Consider the following 23,172-nt stretch of genomic DNA (forward strand, 5'->3'; position numbering starts at 1 on the left):
GGGGGGGCTTGGTCCTTTTCTCAAAGCAATGTGTCTTATCCTCTCTGAGGAGTGGATGGGGTGGGGGGTGGAGGAAATGGAAGGAGGGGAGGGAGTGGGAACTGGGATTGTTATGTAAAATGAAAAAAGATAGTTTGTTTTCTTTAAAAAAAAAAAAGAAAAGAAAAGAAATGTGCCACCCAAATCCAGTTGAACTGGGATTGAAAGAACATGGGATCAAACTGGACCCTCTGAATGTGGCTGACAATTGGGGCAGACTGAGAAGCCAATGATAATGGCACTGGGATTTGTCTGTACTGCAGGTACTGGCTTTTTGGGATCCTAGTCTATTTGGATGCTCACCTTCCTAAGCCTGGATGGAGAGGGGAGGACCTTGCACTTCCCACAGGGCAGTGGGATACCTGCCCTCTCTTAGGACCAGAAGGGGAGGGGGAGGGAGAAGCGGGAGGGAAGGAGGAGGGTCGGAAGTGGAAACTTTGATTGGTATTATTTATAAAGTAATAAAAAAATTAGAAAAAAAAAGAAGTGTGCCACAAGGCCATCCTCTTAAAAGTTTTTAAATATGGAAAAGAAAGGGAAAATAATACTAAAAATATAAATTGAAAATCTACAAAAGAGAGAAGTCTGATAGCCCTAATTCCTGCCCTACCCCCACCTTCACCAATAAGCACATGGTATCTAAAATGGAACTTCTGTAAGGTAAATTCTCATAGAGTAAGTTCTGACTATACTCTCTCTTATTTCAGGTCAAGTAGGCCAACTAAAGGAGATCCCATGTTTTCTCTGGCATGCACAAAACTGTCTTACCATCGCTTATGGTAATATTAGCAAGGTCCATAATCTTATCAGGGAGTTCTTGAAGCAGCTTGCATTGCTTAAATCTTGGTTTTTCCCATTGACACTTGCCAGTTTGGATGTTGATGGAACTGCAAAAAAATGGAACAGAGGAATAAGAGGCATGAAACAGATTTCTCACTGAAGGAATAGATAAGAGTAGTCTGAAAAGAAATGGTACTAGCTGGGTACAGTGGCTCATTCTATAATGCCAACACTTGAGATGCTGATAGGATCACCATGAGATACAGACCAGGCTGGGATACAGGGTAAGACCTTGTCTCAAAATGAAGAATAATTACTACTAACTAATTAATCAACTAAATAAAAGCAAATGGTGGAGGACTTCTCCATGGCATGCCTTCCTGTGCCCATTCCCAGCTTTTGTGTTTAAATAACACATATGGAAATCAAAGAGTTAGGAATGAGTCAGGGAAAGAGTCAGAGCACCAAAAATCAGTGAAGAGGCTTTGCCCCTCTAGATATGACTCTTTCCCATCTCTTTCCTCTCTTGCCTCTTTTAAGGAAAAAATCCTGTTGGAATACAGTCTTGTCTCTACATAGTACATGTCTCCAAGTGATTAAGGAGCTATCAACCCTCACCCGTGCCTCATCTACTTCAGGCCAGTTCAAGTCAGCCAATATACTCACTCAGCTTCGCCAGACTCTAGGGAGGCATTAGATAAACAGGACAGGGTTTTGAACCTCACTAGGAGCTTGGAACTGTGTGATCTTACACTCTGACTTGTGCAAAATATAAGAAAGGGTTGCATAACAAAACTGAGTCTGTCAAAACACCGCACAAGAAGAACTTATTTTCTTTCTTTCAGTTGTTCTTTCTTCCTTCCTTTGTATGTTTGTTGTGGTAGTGGTGAGTTTTGATTTGGGTGAGGCTTTTTATTGGGGGATTGTTTGTTTTTGTTTTAAACAGGGTCTTACTCTGTAAACCAGGCTGTTCTAGAACTTTCTAAGGAGTGCTAGCTGATCTCAAACTCACAGCAATTCTGTCTCGGCTCTTGGAGTTACATGACTACAAGTACAAAGCACTCATGCCTAGTTAAGGAAAACTTTCGACATTTAAAGTGAGTTGAGCCTAGCACAGGAAGAACAGAGACCTCCCTGCTACCACCAGTCAGAGAAAGAGACACAAAGAAGTAGTAGTCATGTCTACAATATCAAATTATCTCTTCAGCTATAGTACATGGTGAAAGGATGGAACCAAGCGATGACAGGAAAGGCGACCTGCTGCCTTGATGAGTATGCTACAGGTTTGGACTTCATTCTTGAACAAAAAATCTGCCGTGGTAGCAGGCACACTTCAGAAAATCATCCTGGCAGCATAGTAAACTGGCAGTGGGGAGTAGCAGCCTGGGAGAAACCATGGAGACAGCTCTATTAGTAGGCAAGAGCTAGCAAAGGGCTTGTACCAAGGAGTGGACTGCAAAGGAGAGGCTCTATTGAGCTCCAGCTATGGCTGCCAAAGCTGCTTGCTTTGTTGACTCGTTAGATGGAAGCAGGAATGAGGATGATACAGGCAGAGATGTGGCTTTCTATCAGTGCTTTTAAGCCTCGGTTGAATCCTGCTGCCCCTCTGTTCTTGCCCATTTAAGTTATACGCCATTAACATCAGAGAGTAAGAAAAGAAGGTTGATGATTTTAAAAGGGAAATGATAAACCGAACAATAGAAGAGTGATGGGGTAAATTATGACGGCCCATCAAGGGGAGAGCAGCTGAGGCTGCCTTCGAAATGATCATTAAAAGATAAATGCAAAGCATGGAAATGTTTGATAAACTATTGAGTGAAAGGGTAAATTACATTATTGGTATGTAAACCATGGTAACCACTACAGAAAACTTAAAGGCATACAGAGAAGGGCCAGATTTGAGGGCTGGGGGTGGGGCAGAGGCAACACAAACGCTTGCCATCCTAAAACTGGCTATGTTGAGGTGGTGGGATTGTGGGGGAGTTTTCTATTTCGTCCTCTTGAAATTTGTATTATGCATGCATGTTTGACTCTAAAAGATGAGAGAAGGAAAAAGAATTGGCAGTCGGGATGAAAGAGAGGGACTTTTCAAAAAAGGACACAGAAACACCCCCCAAATGCAACAGACCTTGGTGCATGTAAACTCGGATTTGGAACTTCACAGATACATACCAGATTCTTGTGGCATTCCCGTTCTCATTTTTAATGCACCTTACTTGGGCTGTCTCCGTAGGGTCAGTTAATGGCCACTTATATGTCCCTTTGTATTTCGAAGGCGTTTCATCTGTTTCGCATTTTCCTGGCTCTACAAAGAAAAATGTATGCACCATTTTCAAGGGCAAAAGGCACTTAAAAGTATGATGAACATACATTATGGCCCATCGTTATTACCCTGCACGTGACCATCAGCAGATACAAGAGGACCGTTTCAATCAGGACATACAAACTAAGCTTCATGGAAACCAGTTTTAACGTCAGCCTTTGTTTAAATGAGTCTTTTTTTTTTTCAGTGCAACCTCAAGTTTAGTCCTTCTCATTAGACCCATTGATGGGGGTGGGGTTTGCTCTTTCCCATTTTCAAAAGTTCTTTGACAATTTCATACATGTATATTTTGCAATTTGGAAATTGATGTTTAAAGTGCTAGATATGCATTGGAGAAAAAAAATCAAAGCAGAAAAATGGTACTAACTTAACACATCTGGAGACCCTGTCTGCTGATTTTCTTTCAAAGTATGCACTGTTATTGTTCTGCTATGTAAACACGGGAGGCTGGGCGCAGACATCTCTTCCCTGTGGTAGTCATCCCCTTCCTAATGGTCTCAGGACTGTTTGGATTCACTAAAATCAGTATGCCTGCCATGACCAATACACCCAGGGCCATGATGTCTCTGCTAACAGTGCTGAAAGGTAAGACTAACTCTGCCATGGAAGGCCGCTGAGCTACACACTTACTTTCAGGCTGTGTCATGTTAAGGCAGATGTGGTCTAGGCTGTCTATGTAAAAGTCCCCAGTCCTTACAGAGTGCCTACTGCGTCCATGTTCCTAACTCCAGAAACTTTCTGTTAGATGGTGGCAGAGTGACCCAGCCAGATCTGTCCAACCTTCTTTATGAACAAGAAAAGAAACACCTCCGTTTCACTTCCAGTACACACACTGATTAGTGCCATTTACACGGTGGGCTCTGCCGGTGACCTCTACTCTTCTCTGCCTTCAACCCACTCTAACCTTGTGTAACCACAAGCCTCTGCTATTTAATTAGCGTGCTTTCAGGGACAGTCTGTTCTAATGCATCTGTGTTAACTCAAAGTTTTTACAGCCGTCTACTGGGGGAAAGGGACAAAGCTGGCAGCAATGGAAAGGAGGAGGTAGAGTGGCCCGGTAGCCTTTCCCTTTTACCACTGAAGCTTTCCTAATTAGAGAAGAAAACGTCTATGAGGGAAATCTGGGACAGTGCTCAGATCATTTCCTAAGATGAATAGGTTGGCTGAATCAATCAATAAATTAGCAATTATCTATAGGGCATGTATTGTGTGTAATGATGGAGCCCGCCCCCCCCCATGTCTCCAGGTTTTTGTAGCAGAGACGCAATTCTCTCATACTGCTCATAGACTCGCCACTGCTGATAGTCACAGCTGACCAAAAGTCCCTTGGAAAGTCTCTGTTATTCGTTTATAAGCTCTTAAATGTAAAAGAGTCATCAGGACATGTGGGCATAAATTTATGTGGAAAGATGACTTCCCGGCTGGGCATAGTGACTCATACCTATAAGCCTTAGGAGGCAGAGGCTGAGATAGGAGGGTTTCACTGAGTTAAAGACTTACTTGGGCTATATAGTGAGTTCCCAACCACCCTGGGTTACAGAGGGAGACCTTGTCTATAGATAGATAAATAGACAGATAGATAGATAGATAGATAGATAGATAGATAGATAGATAGATAGATACATACATACATACATACATACATACATACATGATAGATAGATAGATAGATAGATAGATAGATAGATAGATAGATAGGCCTTTTCTTTCCTTTGAACTTAGCACCCTTATATTGTATTCATTGTGAGTTTTATAATAAGAAAAGTGCATTCATATTGAAATACCCTGCCAAAAGAATTACCTAGCTTTTCCACTACAACATGGTCAGACTTTACCAGCAGAGTCAATTGATCTTGTATGAAGTTCGTATGTGTGAGGTTCCCGTATATCTTCATTCGGATTCTGCTGATCAGTTCTGCTGGTTCCAAAGAGGAATTGGCTTTTATTATGACCCAACAGGCACAACTGCAAACAAGGCAAAAATGAAAGGCGACAGTCAGGTCACCAGAGTGCAAGTTGACTGATGCTGCTGAGATTCTATAAAGCTGCCCTCATTGGTAGGCCAGAAATATTAAATATTGTAGAGCCACTAAATGATAGGCCTTGAGAAATGATGCAAGACAGTACAAGGAAGTATTCTAATAAATTTTCTTGCATCCATCCAAAAAGGACAACTCAAAACCTATTTTCAAAAGAACGGTGTACAACATTTGTATTAGGTTGAAATTGCCTAGCCAGGAGATTTCTCTAGGAGTTTGTAATAATTAAGAGGGAAGGCAGAGTACTCAGGAGTTATTATTTCAGAGAAAACCTTTTATCGTTCTGGCCCTTCAATTTATCCATCATTACTGCAATAAGGCAAATAGGCACATGTCCAATTAGTCGATATGGAAGTGTTCTGCTGAAGGCTTAACCCTATAAAAGACTAATAAAGATGGTAATGATAGCTAACTTTTGAGGAGTTCTTGCATCACATGTTTTGATTCATTTAATTTTCACAAAAACCTTCCAAGATAGTGATGTTATGATTCCCATTCTACAGATGAAAGAACTGGGTTTAGGGAGATGTCGTTTCCTGCAAAATCTACCAAGCCTTTTTAGTCACAAAAAGATAATAAAGAATAGAGCAGGCCTTGAGCTCAATCTCTACAATAAGGTCTTTAAATATTTCAGGTTAATCTAGTATTCTACTGGGGAGAATATTTCAGACTCAAAACTTGCCTGCATTTTTTATTTCTATTTTTGCATATAGCTTTTGATGAACATATTCACTGAGCTTCCTAACAATTGTTGGAAATTAGATGCCCTGGCCTTTGTGTCGTTTCGCCATATGGCAAATCAAAGAATTCCTATCCTTTCCCTGACCTAGAAGTGGTGGATTAGACTCCACTCACCCTATCACTTCCGATTGGAGCCCATCTCTTCTCTGAGTTCTCTGTAAAGAGGACTCCACTGTTTGAAGCTCTCCTTCTCACTTGTAGCTGACTCGCAATCCAGCACCTTGGACATATCAACAATCTCTTCATGAGCCTTCTTCATGGTGTGTATCAAAAGACAAGCAATAGCCATTGTCCCAAGAGGATCTGGCCCATGAGTGTGTACTATCTGGAGTGTTTTCCATGGGGTTCTCATTGTTTTCTCAGTATGTCATTGACCTTATTGACCATGATAAACATTTTATTTCCCCAACCCCAAGTTACAGCTACTTTGAACCCCATTTCCTCTTCCATACAAAGAGACAGCTAAGGCTATGCTATGACCAATGGAAACAACTTAGCCCCATGAATGTGGAAACCTAACTGAAGCATCTGTGAAATAGCTACCAGGTACTTTACTCTCCCTTTGACAATGCTGACAAAAAAAAAGGCTGCACATTGCACACACAGAGTTAGAAGGAAGGCAAATCAGAACTGAATGTACCAGCTATGAATAAACATATCACTTGCCTGTATGGTACATGAAAAATTGTGGCCATTCCTTGCCCATTTTTCTGTTCCAACTGATAGGAAAAAAGAGAATATTGTCACTAAAGTCTTAGAACAAGCATCAAATTTAAACAGAGGGCTTATCATTAACAAGAAAATCAGAATTATTCTTTACTTTCACACAACCAATGCCTTCTTCAAATATCCCTTAAGCAGAACACTAATGTGTTTAGCCTTCAAACCAAGCCTGAAGAGCAGACCGTACAAGGACTGTCAACCCACTTTCTCGATGAAACAGCTGACTCTCAGGGATGGTAATCATCTACTCAGCATCCCAGTCTGGATACTGACATGGTGCTGATGACAAACATAAAACGTTTTATCATTCTAAGCCGAGTTAGCACTTAACAGATACCACTTAGTTCTGTCCATCTAATAGATAAGGAAATAGAGGCACAGAGAGGTTGATTCATTTGCCCCAGGTCCCACAGTCAGAATGTGAAGGAACTAGGAGCTTTGGCAGATTGCCACCTGAGAGCATTTACACATAGTATTTACAGAAATTTTAGTTATATTGTGTTAGCTGTGTGTTGCATTTTTAAAATTTTGACAGCTGTTTGTAGCAAGTATTTTAAAGGATGGCAGATGACTTAGAATGAACTATTGGATTTACTGTATTCTATATAGTCAAAATATTTATGTCATATTTAAATGCCTTAAAAGCTGTGTGATTTCTAACCACTTTGGAGTGTGCCACTGCACAGTTCTGAGGAACTGAAGTAAGTACTGGAATTTGGGTCAAAAAAGATGAGAGCTCGTTTGCTGTGTTCTAACGACAAATACAGGAAGGATTTGTTAGTCAAATTGTGGACTTACAAATAATTGCATCTTGGGAGAGTGAGACTTTTCTGTGAGATGTCCACAATCAAGAAAATATGTTACCATTTCTGATCCCTAAGTCTTTTCACACACTCTGCCCACAAAATCTTTTAATTGCTGCCGTGTGGTCAGTTCAGAGTTATTTACTTATGGCTAATCATTTTCAGAATGGGTCACAAGTAGGTTCATTTAGAAAAATTACTTACAATATGTCTGTACATGGCCACCTCTTCTTCAGAAGTCTTTCTGTTAAAGCATCACAAAATTATAGGAAAATGAAATGTAGCACCAAATACATGGATTGCAAGATAAGGTTAACAACAGGTCTGAGGCAGCAGAATTCCAACCGTGCTGGGGCTCCAAGGGGACCCTTGAAATGAGCTTGATCATTATTTGCACACTAAAGTGGTGGTAAGACTTTTACTCAGCAACAGTGCATTAAAAATGCATATGCAATGGTGGGAATTACTCAAATATCTATGCAATCATTAAAATGAATAAACTAAGCTGGGAGTGGTAGTACAGGCATTTAATTACACTACCCCTGATAAGAGTAAGTAAATCTCTATGAGTCTGAGGCCAGCTTGAGTCTATATAGCAAGTTCCAGAACAGCAAGAGCTATACAACAAGACCCTGGCTCAAAAAAAAAAAAAAGAAAGAAAGAAAGAAAGAAAGAAAGAAAGAAAGAAAGAAAGAAAGAAAGAAAGAAAGAAAGAAAGAAAAAAGAAAGAAAGAAAGAAAAGAAAAAACAACCTAGCTTTTGTATTATGACATAGAAGATGTGCATGATTTATTATGAAACAAGAAAAGAAAGTTCTTAAGCAGTATAGAGAGTTGGAACTTTTTTACTAAATACATTAAAAAGAGCTACAGGAATATATGATATTAGATGTCCACAAGTATTCTTCAAGGGGTGGGAAAATGTGGGTTTTATAGATTTTTAATATCCAAGTCATAGATTTCTATACATTATTTCTACATAGATTTTACAATGGTAACATCACTTTTACATTGAGTAAAATCACCACGTGACTTTTAAAACAATATTGAAGACTCCAAATACCTCCTATTTGCTTTCAATTTTTTTTGGAGGGGGGAGTGTTGAATTTGTGTGTCTAGTCAAAATTTTTATGTTGAAGCCTAATGAGGTGGTATTAGATGATGAGTTCTTTGGGAGGTAATTAGGTAATGAGGGTGGAGCCCCCATGAACAGCATTTGTGAACTAGCAAACATTTTAAGTAAAGACAGAAGTGCTTCCTGTCTGTGCTCCCTAGCACGTGAAGACTCAAGAAGGTCCTTTCTCGGGACCCAACCACACTGAAGTGTGAGGAAAACAGCTTTTGTGGCTAAAACTTACAAGTCTGTGGTAAGTATTGCTATTGAAGTCTACACTAAGGCAATCGCCTATGATAACCTGCAGTTATAAATAAACCTTCATAAATCTATTTTATTTGAACACATAAGAGAAACCAAAGAGCCAACATATTGAAAGTAGGCAGTTACACGGAGGGACAGCTACATGCGGCAATGTTCTGAGGTGGCACCTAGTGAGAGGTGTCTGAGTCTAGGATCATGGATGGTTAGAAGCTTTTCTCATGTGTGCTGTGGGATAATGTTCTTATATACTGTAAAGATTTGTCACTAGAATTTGTTTAATAAAATGCTGATTGGCCAGTAGACTGGAAGGAAGTATAGGTGGGGTGACCAAAATAGGAGAATTCTGGGAAGAGGAAAGGCAGTCAGTCATCAGCCAGTCACAGAGGAAGCAAGATGAGAATGCCTTTCTGAGAAAAGGTACCAAGTCACACAGCTGGACATAGACAAGAATTATGAGTTAATTTAAGTTATAAGGGCTAGTTAATAATAAGCCTGAGCTAATAGGCCAAAGAGTTTAATATTAATTAAGCATCTGTGTGTTTATTTGGGACTGAATGGCTACAGAACCAGGCAGGATAGAAACATCCATCAACACATGTGAGTGTATTTTCACTCTCCTGAAACTAGATTTGTTATACTGAGAATAGAATATTGCAAAATGAGTCTCTGATTTCCCTGTTTTCCTCTCTGAATTGTTTTGTCTTATTTTATTTTGTTCTTCCATTGTTTTTACAACCTACAGTGAGACAAATGTGTTCTTCATTCTTAGATAAACAAAGGAAACTCACAGGCCCAGGTGGTCCCTCAATTTCACTTCAACTCACAAAAGATGCCATTTACATACCTGCTTATGATTTGAATAGTCAAGTTAGCAAGAGAAAATTCGGTGTTTTGAAGCATATAATTCAACTGTAAAATCAAAAATCATTAAAAAAAAAAGGAGAAGGTCAGTGTTTGTGTGGCCACTCTTCCATTTTAAGTCAAGGAAGTCACTTGGGACGATGTGAGCTGCAATAATCATTTCAATCATTTCAGTGAACCCAACATTCCCAAACTTGCTCCAGATTTCAGTTAACATTTGTACACACTGTTGGGAGCTAAGGGGCCCCCCAACCTATCCTCAAATTGGAAACCCTAATCAGCAATCTGATCATATTTGTTTATAAAGCCATTAGGGAGCCCAAATCTAATAAAAACTGTTATCCTTATAAGAAAACAAAGAGAAAGCAGAGGTGTATTGCACAAAAGAAACACCATTCGAAGGCACAGTAAAAAGGCCAAACTGAGAAATCTCACCCAAATGCAACCCTCCCAGTACTGTTGTCTTACGCTTCTCTACCCAACCCTGACTACTTACTGCCCAGAACTGGGAGATTACAAATGGCTGTTCTAAAGCCATTCGGTTGGTGTATTTTTCTGAGACAGCCTGAACACTCTGAAACACTCACTGTTTTCAAGCACTTTAGAATCAGGTCATACACACTTGAACATGAGTGCTAATGGAGGACAGGAAAACCAGTATGATCATTCATTGCTGGGCCTAAGGTGTACACTGGTGTTGTTACTTATCTGAAGACCATTTTAAGATAACCTTTAAAATGTAAAATGTTCATGAGTTTTGATCCAATGATTAAAAACTTAAAAATTAATCCTATAAAAATATTCAAAGATCTCTAAAATGATTGAAGGAACATTTTTTGGAACTGTTTAAAATAGAGAAAATATATAAGCAACCTAAATGCCTACCAACAGACATCTAGATTTGAAAGTGAAATGAAAACTTCTGTTACAGACATATAGTAAAATCTTATGCGTCTGCTAAACTGTATAAGCAGAGCTATACCCACTACCACAAATATGCTCAGAGACACATGGTAAACCACTATTGGTTTTATCACTGGTAAGATGTTTGCCTAGTCTGTATAAGGATTTGGGTTTGCTCCCCAGAATTAAGAAGAAATGCACAGGTAACCAGCAAGGTAAAGAGTAGCATAATTAGTATACCAATTTTTTTTCTGTAACTGTATAGAAAAATCTTCCAGAATATATCTTAACTTATTAAGAGGAGCAGTAGAGGACAGGTGTTGTCTGTCTTAGGTATTTTCATATGAACTTCAATTGCACAGTATGCATCCGTTTCATTATCAAAAAATGTAAGGACAAGTAAAATTTTCACTGTGCTGTAGACGAACAAAAAATAAAGTACAGAAAATAGAGCTACATAAACACTATGCCATAGACTTGGTCGTCAGTGCTCTATTTCCCCTAACTAGAAAAACTTGGCAGTGACTCAGAATTTGTGTCTGTGGAGGAAAATGTACAGATCTCAACAAATGAAAATAACATCTCATAAAAGCTTTCAACACTGCTACTGTGAAAGGGATTGCATACATCTTCAGAGTGTTGCCTGCAGAGTAAATACATATGCAGTGAAAACAATCTGAACTGATTATCTGTGAAATGGATTATCAGTAGAAAAGGGAGGCTACTTTCAATCTACCTGGCCTTGGTCATATGTATTCAATAAGTACCATAAATATTTAAAAGAGCATTTTACCCAATCTTTTGTAAAGTCATGTATAGCAGTGGTAAGAAGGACTCTTGGCTCTTCATCAAACACAGAGAAGGTAATTTTGATATTGTAGAAGGAAACTGTAATAAAAAATAAACAGATTGATTTTAACTATTTACATGAAGAAATCTGATTTCTCAAAATTTGAGAAGTGCTCTCCATTGTATAACAAACAAAACGACGATTTATTTTCATTCCTAAATTTTGCTTAGTTTAACACCAAGAATTGGCATTTGAGGTTGCATAACTAAGAACAAAATATGCAAGGTACTACCATCCCATCTTTGCTTTGATGATGTGACCATTCCCATGGGTCTCTATGCAGTTTCTATACAGACTTGCTGCAAATCCCCTAAAAATCCATACTTTTATCGGCCATCTGATTTCTAGCTCATTCAACAGCCACGCTACATGCTGTGTCTTAAGATTATTTGTTCTAAGAAAATAATTATTTTATCCCCACTGCTTTCCTTCCTACTTCAGAGTTTTCTCTCTTTATGTTCCTCCTGATCTTATCTTTTTATATCTTTATTTTAGAATCTTAAAAGTTATTGGCCCAAGCCAAGGAAATGGCTCAGCAAATAAAAGCACTTGCCACCTAGCTTTGATGACCTATTGACCTGAGTTTGATTCTCGGGACCCGGATGGTGGAAAGAGAGAACTGGCTTCCACAGGTTGTCCAATTTCCTCCGCAAGTACACAGTGATACACATGCCCCCACATGCATACATAAAATAAATGAACAAATAGGGGCTAGAGAAATGAATCAGCAGTTAAGGGCATTTGCTGCTTCTGCAGAGGACCTGTGTTTAGTTCCCAGACCCACATGGTGACTCGCAACCACCTGTAACTCTATTTCCAGGGGACTCAACACCTTTTTCTGGTCTCTTTGGGCACCAGGCATACATGCGGTGAAGATACACACATGCAAGCAAAATACTCCTACATATAAAACAATATAAAAATAATAAAAATGAAATAAATTAAGCAAATGGTTTAAAAGATGCAGAACTGTTAATATTTGAACAAAATGGAAGTCAAATACTCCCTAAGCATTTCTAGTCAGCTAAATGTAGGAATTAGAGAGGGTTCAGACCTACACAGGAGGAATTCAAGAGCCAAGACACAACGATACAATTTTGGGTTTTGTGTGTATGTGTTGTTTTGGTTTTTGTTGTTTACGGTGATGATGGTGGTGGTGGTGTGTGTGTGTGTAATTTCTGTTGTGTGGAAAACATCATCAGACCTAAAGGTATATGATCATTTTTCATTTATTTATTTGTTATATGCATTGGTGTTTTGCCTACATGTATGTCTGTGCACCATGTTCATGCCTGGTGCCTCAGGAGGCCAGAAGAATGCATCAGATCTCCTGGAATGACAGTTGCAGAGGGTTTTGAGTCTCCATGTGGATGCTGGGAATTGAACCAGGGTCCTCTGGAAGAGAAGACAGTACTCTTAATAACTGAGCCATCTCTCCATCCCTCCCACCCCCAGTATAATGCTTCTACAGGGTAAAGATGATGTTCCTAGTCTGTATTCATATGGGCAGAGTCACACTCAGGACATCAAGAACAAGACAACTGTACATAATGCTTCAAAATGCCATACTTTGTGAAAAGATCCACTTGTAATATATTTAAGTAAAGACAAGAAAGACATCTGGAGAGTTCTGTGCCTAGAAAAGGTAATTGTGTGCCAAAGATGTTAAGAGGAAAAGAAACACATACATCCTTCTCTCTCATTTTCTGCCTTCAGAAAACTCGGAGAACAAATGGCCCATTCATTGTTCATGTACTCTGTTAAGGATATGTGAACAAAATACTTGTAAAGATATATGAATAAAATACCTGTAGACACTGTAGCAACTGGCGAAGTAGATGCTTGTGTAAACAGAAAGGAAAACGTGGAGTCTACCCAAGTTGACTTAAAAGATGAAGAGATTAATGAAGACCCAGTCACTGTAGAAGGATGTGTCATTTCAGCAGACATCAGTGGAAATGAGGGCCCTATAGCTGTGGATGTAGTAGATAGGTCGTGACTGCTTACAGAAGGTGATATACTCTTTCTGCTAAAGGACGTGAATTCAAACGCAGTCCTGGAGTTATGAGCCACAGTAGTCCTGGGGGATGATTCAAGGGATGTAGACGTGTGTGGACTTTCACCTTTGGCTTTTGTAGATATGAGCAGAGAAGTCAGAGAGTCAGCAGCGATGATGCCTAGTGTAGCTGGAGGAGTGCTTTGGGTGGGAGTGGTGCTTCCATCCGAAAAGGATACTGTTGGAAAGATAGGGGATGCTGCTATTGTGTCTGAAACTGAAAACATCGATTCTGCCATTTCTCCTGCAGGTGAAGTTAGAAGATGCGAAGGATTAGATACAGATGCCAGAGAGCCTGAAGGGAGACTAGATAAAGTCCTAGTCGGTGAGGTAGCCCCGGAAATGACAGCCAACGTGGTAGGGAGAAGTGTGGAAGATATTGAAAAGGAAGTATTCTCAGAAAGCCCCAAAGTAGGAAGGCTTTCTGATGTGAAAATCGATGGCATTGTCTCACTATCTCTAGAGATCAGACCAATCTGCGATGTTGATGAAGTCCCAAGAGTAAAATGAGGGCTTTCTGTTTCCACTCTGTCTGGTGTCATTACACTAGTTGTGAAAACTGGAAGCGGAGCATCTTCTTCACCTCCGGCCGTGTTTCTGGAGGCTGTAGGTAGTGACTGGGCAATACCCGGTGTGATTCTTGTTCCCCATGCTGGGACCTCACCCATTTGAGATGTAAGGGGAAACTTGGCCTCAGTGCTATGAGGTGAATAAAGAAACGATGCCAAAGAAGGTGGGGTTCCAGGGGGTTGGGTCCCTGAAGGGTATAAAGCAGGAGTAACCGCACATCCATTGCTACTTGTTAGTTCACTGGTTAGCAAAATATTCTCTGATGAGGAAGTCATCTTTCCTGTATCGCGGGAAAGGTATATCTGTGTGGACTTTACACCTTCTGTAGGTGTAGGGGTGCCTTTAAAATTAGTCAAAGATGGGGAAATCTGAATAGTCGAGGAAGTATAAAAACTATCTGAAGGTCTATATGAAAGCCCACTTGCAGGAATGGTAGTTACAGAATAGGTATTAATGAGCTCTGTCTCTCCACCACTGCTCTCAGGAGATGGGGAACTGTTGGTAATTTCAGGCAACATGTCCAGAGTAGTAGCCTCGTTTTCTTGTGGTGGTTCCTGGGTTGTTGAAAGTAACGAAAAAAACATGGTCTTTGGGGTGAAGGAAATGGCTTCAGTATTCCTAGAACTGAGCGGAGAGGAGGAAGTGGCACCTATAACTGAAGTCACTGTCCTAGCCACCATAACAGTTGGAATAGTTTTCATAGATGAAAAATCTAGCTCTGTTGGAGAGGAAACAGGTGCAGTTGTATTCTTGAATGGCGCTTTTATCTCTGCTGAATTAGTGAAAGTAGGGGAAACGACTGTGCTTTGTGAAGGAGGTCCAGCATATGATACTGGTGTGGTACCCAATGTTGGTGCGTGAGTGGGTTTTGTAGGCTTAGGGGAAGGTGAAGACAATGAAGAAGAGAATGCCCAAAGGCTTGTGGGACTGTCAGAAGAAAGCACTGTAGTTGAGAAAACGGAGTTATTAACTGGCATTGATGACTTCTCAGACTTCAGTCCTGAAGTACCTATAGAGACACTTTTCAAATGGCCTGAGTTTGTTGTTCGGGAAGACTTAGTCATTAGTATCGTAGGGGTTTCAGAAACCTTTTTAGGGGTGAAAGTAGTAATGCTGAGTGGCAATGAAGACATCTGGTGAATAGCAGTGGACGTTCCCATAGAGGTCTCCCCAGGAAAGTTTATAGGTTTATTTGGAACAGAAAAGACGGTGGTGCTCCCATCAGGAGTGATCTTTGTAAAATTGGTGTCAAGTGGTCCAGGTGTGAGAGGAGAGAAGGACTTAGGGAGAGTCTGTGTGCTTTCAGAAGTGGAAGAAGCAATCCATGTCGATTCAGGTTGTGTCTTTGGTGAAAGGAGGTGTGAAAGAGTTGTGTTGATGAGCACAGGATGGAATGTTCTAGCTGTCCTAGAAGTTGTAGCATCTAGGGATGAAGTAGCCTGGTGACTTGTGTCTGAATGAGTCACAGCAGAGGGACTCTCTATCTTTTCCACAGTCCTGGGAGGATATTCCAAAAGGGCACTTGTCCTTTCTTTATCAGGAGACAAAGACTTGGTTATTGTCTGAACTTGTGAAGGGAGTGTTGTTTCCTCAAGACTAGTCGACCCTTCTGAAACATGAAGACCTACTATGGTACTTGAAGTCAAGGTTTCTGTGGTCTGTGTGCTCCCAGAAGAGGATGTGGTGAAATTCAGAGAAGTTGGATTCCCAGGTGGAATCTCAGAAGGCAAATGTGTTTGGTGGCTGGAGATTTCTGTGGTCTCAGAAAATTCTGTGTCTGACATTTCCCAAGGGAAGGTACCCTGGGAGTCCAAAATAAAGGAAGTCTTGGATGGGGAAATTTCTGCCACCCTTGTAGTTCTGGGGATTTGCCCCATGGAGGTTTTGGTCTGTTCTTTCTCAGAAGATAACATAGAGGTTGCAGCCACCAACTGGGTGGAGACGGGTGTGTTTACAATATATGTGGTAGATTTGGTTTCTGCTGAGGTAGTAAGCTTATTGGCAAAGGTGTTGAGGGACATGGTCTCACCACCAGTAGATGTCTCTGCAGGTCTAGAAGCCATACCAACATCTCCGCTGTTACTTAAAGTATATGGAGAGCTAGAAACATGTGTGAAATCCTCAACTTGAGATCCAGATGGTGTTGCTCCCGATGTAGATGTGGTAGAGTTAGCATAAGTAGAGGAAACAAGAGTAATGTTTTTAGGGGGAGGTCTTGAGCAGACAAGAGTGTTTACGGATGGACTTACTGCCTCAGTTGAGATAGAGGGGAAGGTGGTTATAGCCTTAGTTATCACAGGAGTGGGAGGTCTCAGTGAGGAAACTGCCATGGGTGCTGTTGTGGAAGGGACAGTTGTAACTCCTGATGTCATAAGAAGTGAGTCACTGTGGGTAGGCAAGATATCACTGGCTGTAGAAGCTGTTGGGCTCACTGGTGGCACTGCTGCTGTAGTCATTGTCCCTGTTGGCAGAGGAGAGCCAACTGAGAGTGTAGATGTTGTGACATCCTTGGCCAAAGTAGAAGGTTGAGGCAGGGTAACCTTGGTCTCAGAGAAAAACACCATAGTGGTGGCAGGAGAGGTGACAGCAGAGACGTTAAGTGGCAGTGAGAACTTGTGGGTAGTAGGTTGAGGGATTTCTGAAGAATGAGTAGCTGCAGCCTGTGGAGGCGAGATATAAGCAGAGAAAGAAACAGCTGTCTTCTGCGAAGAAGTAGTGGAGAAAGTGGCTCCCATTATCCTTGTCGAAGAACCCAGAAGTTCAGGGAGTGTCTGGGTGCTCGGAGAAATGGGCAATGAAGCTGAATTCCCCTCAGATGTCTCTGCAGTCCTGTGTACTGTACAGGTATGGGTTGCGTTAAAGGGTTCTGGTGAACTCTTAGGTGTGCTTTGCGTCAGTTTTGTTGAAAGCCAGCTCACTCCCACCCCAGTAGTTGCAGTTTGGTTATCCAATGCAGTAGTCAATTTGTCTATATCTGGAAAGGGGGAAGCAGTGACGGAAGCTGTCACCATTTGCGCTGATTCATCTGTTGCTTCCAGCATTGCTGCAAATGGAGAAACCTCAGCTACTGCTGCTATAGTTGATTTTACCTTACGATGATGGGAAGTGGTTTCTTTTGCCACAGTGGTATGGAATCTCTGTGTTGTTGCAGACATTGGTGGAGGGACCATAGTATCACCAAATGTGCTCATACCATTTGTATATACCTGTGCTGTCTCAGAAGTGCTCTTCTCAGTAGAAAAATTTGACTTAATGGAAGTGAGGGTAGATATAGCCACTGATGGTACAACTGTCTCCCTTGGTATTGATGGAAGTTCATTTGCAGCTACTGTGGGCTTAGAGTTGCTTTTCCATAAGAAGGTGGTGAGTTTTGACTCAGGCTGACTAGTTATAGATGTGATTCCAGCAACACTGGAGAAATTACTAAGCCACTGGGATGTTGGTTTGGGTAGAACTGTTGTATACCTGGCAGTAGTAGCATCAGAGTTGGTGGTACCCTTGCTGTCTGTGGATGTTTCAAGTAGAGTGATAGTAGTAGTCATGGATGAATTGTCTATATTAGCAATATTATCTTGGAATGATGATGTAAGATTTTCATTGGGCATGAATGTAGGTGTAGTGGTTGTATTCCTAGGGGTCAACAGTGTCTGATCTGGCTCTGGAGTCCAGGTGGTGAAGACTTGATAGTCAGTTTTCTCAGTTACAGATGTGAGACCTGATTCAGATGCATTATATGTAGAAGATGACTCAGTAGAAATCAAAGTGAGCATGGGCTCATCAGTGATGGGCATATTCTGGGTGTGGACTAGCCCTTCTATGGTAGAGAATACTGAAGTAACCAATGGAGGGACAAGTTTGGTTCTGGGAGTTAAGGCTAGATGTGTACTCTCAGTATCAACTGTCGGTACATCCTGAGTTCCAATGACTGGAGAGGATGTAGTGGAAGAAAAGGCCATAGGAGAGGTATCTTTAGGCATAGGGGTAGATATAGCATCCTCCATTTTGGATGAAGAGACATCTTGGAAATTTCTAGATACTGACTCTGTTTTCGCTGTTCTTAGGGAAGGTGTGGTCTTCATAGGCAACACTGAATGGACCGTGAATGCCATTTCTGCATTAGTTGTTGACAAGGTAGATGTCACATGATTTCCAGGAAAAACAGGATTCATGGGAGCAGCTGTGGAGGTGAGCAGAGACTCTGGAGGGAAGGTTGATGCAATTCCAATGTCAGTAGCAATAGCTGAAGTCTCTTCTAGTGTGGACCAAGGTGCAGTTCTGGAAGCTGGAGATACAGGAAATTCTTGCCCAGATTTAGAGGTAGGGAGTGTAGCAACATCTGTGTGTTTGCGTTTGCACCAAGACGTTGTAGACATGGATGTTGACTCAGTCACCAAGAATAAAGTTGTCTTCCCAACAGCTGACTGGAATTTAGATGTTAAAGTCTCAGGTACAACGGAATTCCTGGTAATTCCAGATGTGTCAAAGAAATCAGCAGCTGTAGTTGGATGAAAGGTTTCAGTAGACATGACCTCCACTATTTTTGTTGTCTTTGTTTTTCCTAAATGTGGGTATTGAGTTACTTTCATGGAGTCAGTAGCAGTAGGAATGGGTGTGCTCTGGGTAGGCAGAGGGATGGCTGTTGAAGTAAACAGGCCATCTGAAAATGTAGCAGTCTGAGCCATAAATGTCTTTAAACCTTTTGATACACTCACTGTGGCTAGAGGTGAGGGTATTGTATTAGAATATGATATAGCTGCATGATTGACTGTAGAGATAGGCATGCCTTCTGGTGACACTGTGGATAGAGGTACAGTTTTCTGTGCATTTAGCCCAGTAATTTGAGAAGGAGTTGTTAAGTCTATTTGCTGGGAAACAGTTGTACTTCTTTCTTGAATTGTCATATTTTCAGAAACAACTGAAAAATCAGAAAGCATGTGTTACTTTAGTTTCAGCCTTAGAAATTAGAGACAATTCTTTAAGAAAGAGCTCTATAATTTCTTTTCATTTTTAAAGAGAGGTAAGTATCAGAAATAATCGTGTTATTTGATTACTTAATTTTTCTTAAGATGATTTTCTACTTTGTAAATCTCTATCTTTTCATAATACCCTGGATAAATAACTAGTGGGAAGACATTCATTACATAGTATCTGCATAAAAGATATGGGCACTTGTACAAAACTGTACACTGATTGAGGTGATTCACCTTTGCAAAGAGACCTATCAAAACTCATGGAAGAAGAGATCAATAGCCTGATTAGTTCACATCCATTACTGAAACTCAATTGTGGAGTTAAAAATCTTCCCCAAAACTTCAGCTTTGGATTCAGTCAGATGTAGTTTTAAATTCAGACTTTATAACTTGCTTTATGGCCTTAGTCTACTTCTCTGTGCTTTGGCACCTTCCTCTGTGATATGAGAATTATAATCCTACCTTATAAAACTTACCTGACACTTGTGAGTTAATGTGTGTAAGCCACCAAGCTTACTGTCTGGTGCAAAGAAGTAATAAAAGAAAAATTTCTTTGATTTTTGAGTTGATTAAACCTCTTCTTCCTTTTTCCCCACAAGGCAGGGTCTTGCTATGGAGACTAGATTCTTCTCAATTCCTCACCCTTCTGGTTCAAGGAATTATTGGCTCACAGTTTGTAGTAGTGAGAGCGGCAGGCCGCTTCCCGCCACCCGGCTCCTGCACGGCTAGCTTTACCCAAAATATTTACATGGAAACTGTATTCTTTTAAACACTGCTTGGCCCATTAGCTCTAGCCTCTTACTGGCTAACTCTCACATCTTGATTAACCCATTTCTAATAATCTGTGTAGCACCACAAAGTGGTGGCTTACCAGAAAGGATCTTAACCTGCGTCCATCTTGGAGAGGAGAGCTATAGAGTCTACTTGACTTAGCTTTCTTTCTCCCAGAATTCTGTTCTGTCTACTCCGCATACCTAATTTTCTGTCCTATCAAAGGCCAGGGCAGTTTCTTTATTAACCAATAGACAGATAACCCTCCTCCATCAACAGTTCTATGACCAGCTGCCTTGGTCAAATTTCTTTTTTTTCTTTCTTTCTTTCTTTCTTTCTTTCTTCCTTTCTTTCTTTCTTTATTAAAGATTTCTTGGCTTCTGCCTCCTCCCCGCCACAGCCTCAAATTTCTATCAGTCATTAGAACACTGAAGATTGGATCAAAAAGTCTTGAATCTTGACCATCTATGTGTGTGCACATGAATATACATTTGTAGATTATGCATGACTGTATATGTTGTAAAAAATCTGCATTATAGACATTATAAACACATGTAATAGGAATTTCAAAGGCTGTGATAAAATAAAACAAAGTATAATACCTTCTAGCACCCTATCACAGTGTCTATTCGCCCCATATAACTGTGAAATCCTGCTGTGAAGACCACAGGAGCACAGTTTATGCTCCCTTTCAAGTCAGTTAAACTTCACAAGTATGGTACATGCCAGTAGAAGCCCCAGGAGGAGGGGAAAGCTTTAGACCATGTTTCCTTCCCTTAGAGAACTCAGACTCTTATTGGAAATTTCATATTATTGAGCTATTTTGCTCAGTTGAGTTTTTGCTTGTTTTTGTTTTTGTTTATTTGGGGTGAGACAAGGTCTCACTATTCAGTTCAGCCCTAGAACTCACTATGTAGCGTAGGCTAGCCTAACTCAGGATCCTCCCATCGTAGCTTTACAAGCACTGGGAAGCTCAGGCACATGCTACCACGCTTGACTTGAAATGTTTTCTTTTTTAAAAGAAAAGTTAAACAAAACAGTAAAGTGATATGATTTATAATAAAACCAACAATGGAATATAATAAGGCTCCATATATCTTTAAAGCATAATAGAAAATTAGTGCAGCAAAACTGGCTTGAAGATGAAGAGATTCTAACTTAGAACAGTGACTCTCAACCCCTTTGAGGGGTCAAACAATCTCTCCACAGGAGTTGTATATCAGTTATCCTGCATACCACCTATTTATGTTAGGATTCATAACAGTAGCAAAATTGCAGTTATGAAATAGCAACGAAAATAACTATGGGTGGGGGTCATCACAACATGAAGTGCGCTGTTAAAGGGTCCCAGCATTAGGGAGACTAATAACCATTGTCTGAGAAGATGGCCACATTTGAGCAATGATGGGGCTTGAGGGGAGAAGACAAAGACATATGGCAGCAAGAGTGGATGGAGGAAAAATTCAGCTCAGCTAGGAGTGAGAGGCAGTATGTATTGATGAAGCATTCAGATGAGACTGGGATCTGAAGGGAAGGTGACATGCTTTGCGTATGGAACACTTATTCCCAAGCCAAGTGCTGTGCCATATGCTATCCTGTTTAACCCACCAAACCATTTTTTTGTGGAAAATATTGTAATTATCACTATTTCAAAGTTGAATAAATGGAGCTCCAGAAAGTTCACACAACTAGCTCAAGTTCAACTTGGAAGTTCAAGGTTCCTCGTCTGTTCATGTCCTCTATACCTTCCCTTGAGCAGTCAAGCACGGACAGAGCTAGTGACAAGAGGATGCCTTTCTCCTCCGAAAAACTCATGATCGCCAACCTCAAATGAGCCTTCCACGCTGCCTCCCACTACTTCTCTCTGTTCAGTTTATGCTCCTATTCTACAATAACCCTTTCAAACATGCCCCATTGTCAAGCACCGCCTCCACATGTTTATCAGATAATCACGCCTCCTTCTTCAAAGGAAAAAGTAATTGAGATCATCAGACAGAAGTTCAACTGTAATTTAGATCCTGTCATCCGCTGTTTCACAGACTTTGCCTCGCTTTTCCCTAATGAGCCTTTCCCTCCTGGTTTAAAACTTATTTTCCTCTCTTACAATGAAGATGAAAATACCACATCCCTCTTGCCCATAGTCCCCCTCCCATCACATCTAAAATTCTTTGAAGTCACTTATGCCAGATTGCCTGGACCAAGCTTTGTCCCAACCCTCTTCTCCTTTAACTCCATGGTACTTTCCCACCTAGGCTAGCAACTTACATTAAGAGACAAATGAATCTCTCTCTAGGTCAGATCTCTATTCTGAGCTCCACACTTTTAAGAACCAATCAGTCACTTTGCATTATCTTTTGGCTAGTTCATTAATACCTCAGACTGAACACAGCCTAACTTGAACATTAGCTTCTCTCCATGTTGGGTCTTCTAGTATTCCTTCATTGAGTAATCCATTCAGTTATGCCAACCCATCCTTCTCCAGGTGCCTCTTCCATAGTCTCCCTCCCTTGCTATAACAAACCCACCATCTTGTCCTAGAGATCAACACAATATCCCTTGACCCCATTAATTTCTTTCACTATCTCCATTGCTTACCTCCCAACAGGTCCTTCCCTCTTTTGGTTTGTTTTTCTATTACTTTTGAGATTATACTATAATTGTTTCTCCCTTCCCTTTATTCCTTCCCAATTTTCCCATATAACCCCCTTGCTCTCTTTCAAATTCATGGCCGCTTTTTCACTAATTGTTTATATATACATATATATATTATGTCTGTGTGTATGTATGTACTATGTATGTATGCATGTGGTATTCCTAAATATAATCTGCTCCATCCATATAACATGACTTGTACATATGTTTTCTTTTTATTTTAAACTTTTTATTCATTTTACATATCAACCACAGTTCCCTCTCCCTCCCCTCCTTCTGCTCCTCCCACTTGATCTCCAACCCATTTCCTATCCAGTCCTCCAAAAGGGTAAGGCCTCCCATGGTGAGCCAACAAAGCCTGGCACATTTAGTTGAGGCAGGACCAAGCCCCTCTCCCTGCATCAAGGCTGAGCAAAGTATCCCACCATATGGAATGGGGTCCAAAAAGCCAGCTCACACACCAGGGATGCATCCTCATCCCACTGCCAGGGCCCCCTCAAACATTCCAGTACGCAGTATGTATGTTTTCAGGGATGACCACTTGTTGGGTAACCAATTGGTACGCTCTTCCCTGGAGAGGACAGTTTCTCCCACTCTCAGCGCTCCCCAGCTACCTGTAAAGTCTCTGCCAAGTATGCTTGGATGCCTTCCAATCCATCTCAGATGCAACAAATACGAACATTTGAAAATGTAAATCAGATTGAGTCTCACATA

General features: G+C 40.8%; 1 protein-coding gene across 1 annotated transcript in view; it reads right to left on the bottom strand.

The window, feature by feature from the left end:
- The window catches only part of Adgrg4 (adhesion G protein-coupled receptor G4), a 101,487-nt gene that overhangs the window by 62,474 nt on the left and 15,841 nt on the right, over positions 1-23,172 (bottom strand). Inside the window, exons 2-9 of the mRNA XM_057759547.1 lie at positions 13,248-18,980; positions 11,383-11,477; positions 9,670-9,734; positions 7,653-7,692; positions 6,589-6,641; positions 4,944-5,107; positions 2,992-3,124; positions 808-926 (exon numbers count right to left, since the gene is read on the bottom strand). Of these exons, the coding sequence (XP_057615530.1) occupies positions 808-926; positions 2,992-3,124; positions 4,944-5,107; positions 6,589-6,641; positions 7,653-7,692; positions 9,670-9,734; positions 11,383-11,477; positions 13,248-18,980 (6,402 nt within the window). The remainder of the gene's footprint in view (positions 1-807; positions 927-2,991; positions 3,125-4,943; positions 5,108-6,588; positions 6,642-7,652; positions 7,693-9,669; positions 9,735-11,382; positions 11,478-13,247; positions 18,981-23,172) is intronic.

Source organism: Chionomys nivalis, chromosome X (genome assembly GCF_950005125.1).
Source record: "Chionomys nivalis chromosome X, mChiNiv1.1, whole genome shotgun sequence".
NCBI lineage: Eukaryota > Metazoa > Chordata > Mammalia > Rodentia > Cricetidae > Chionomys > Chionomys nivalis.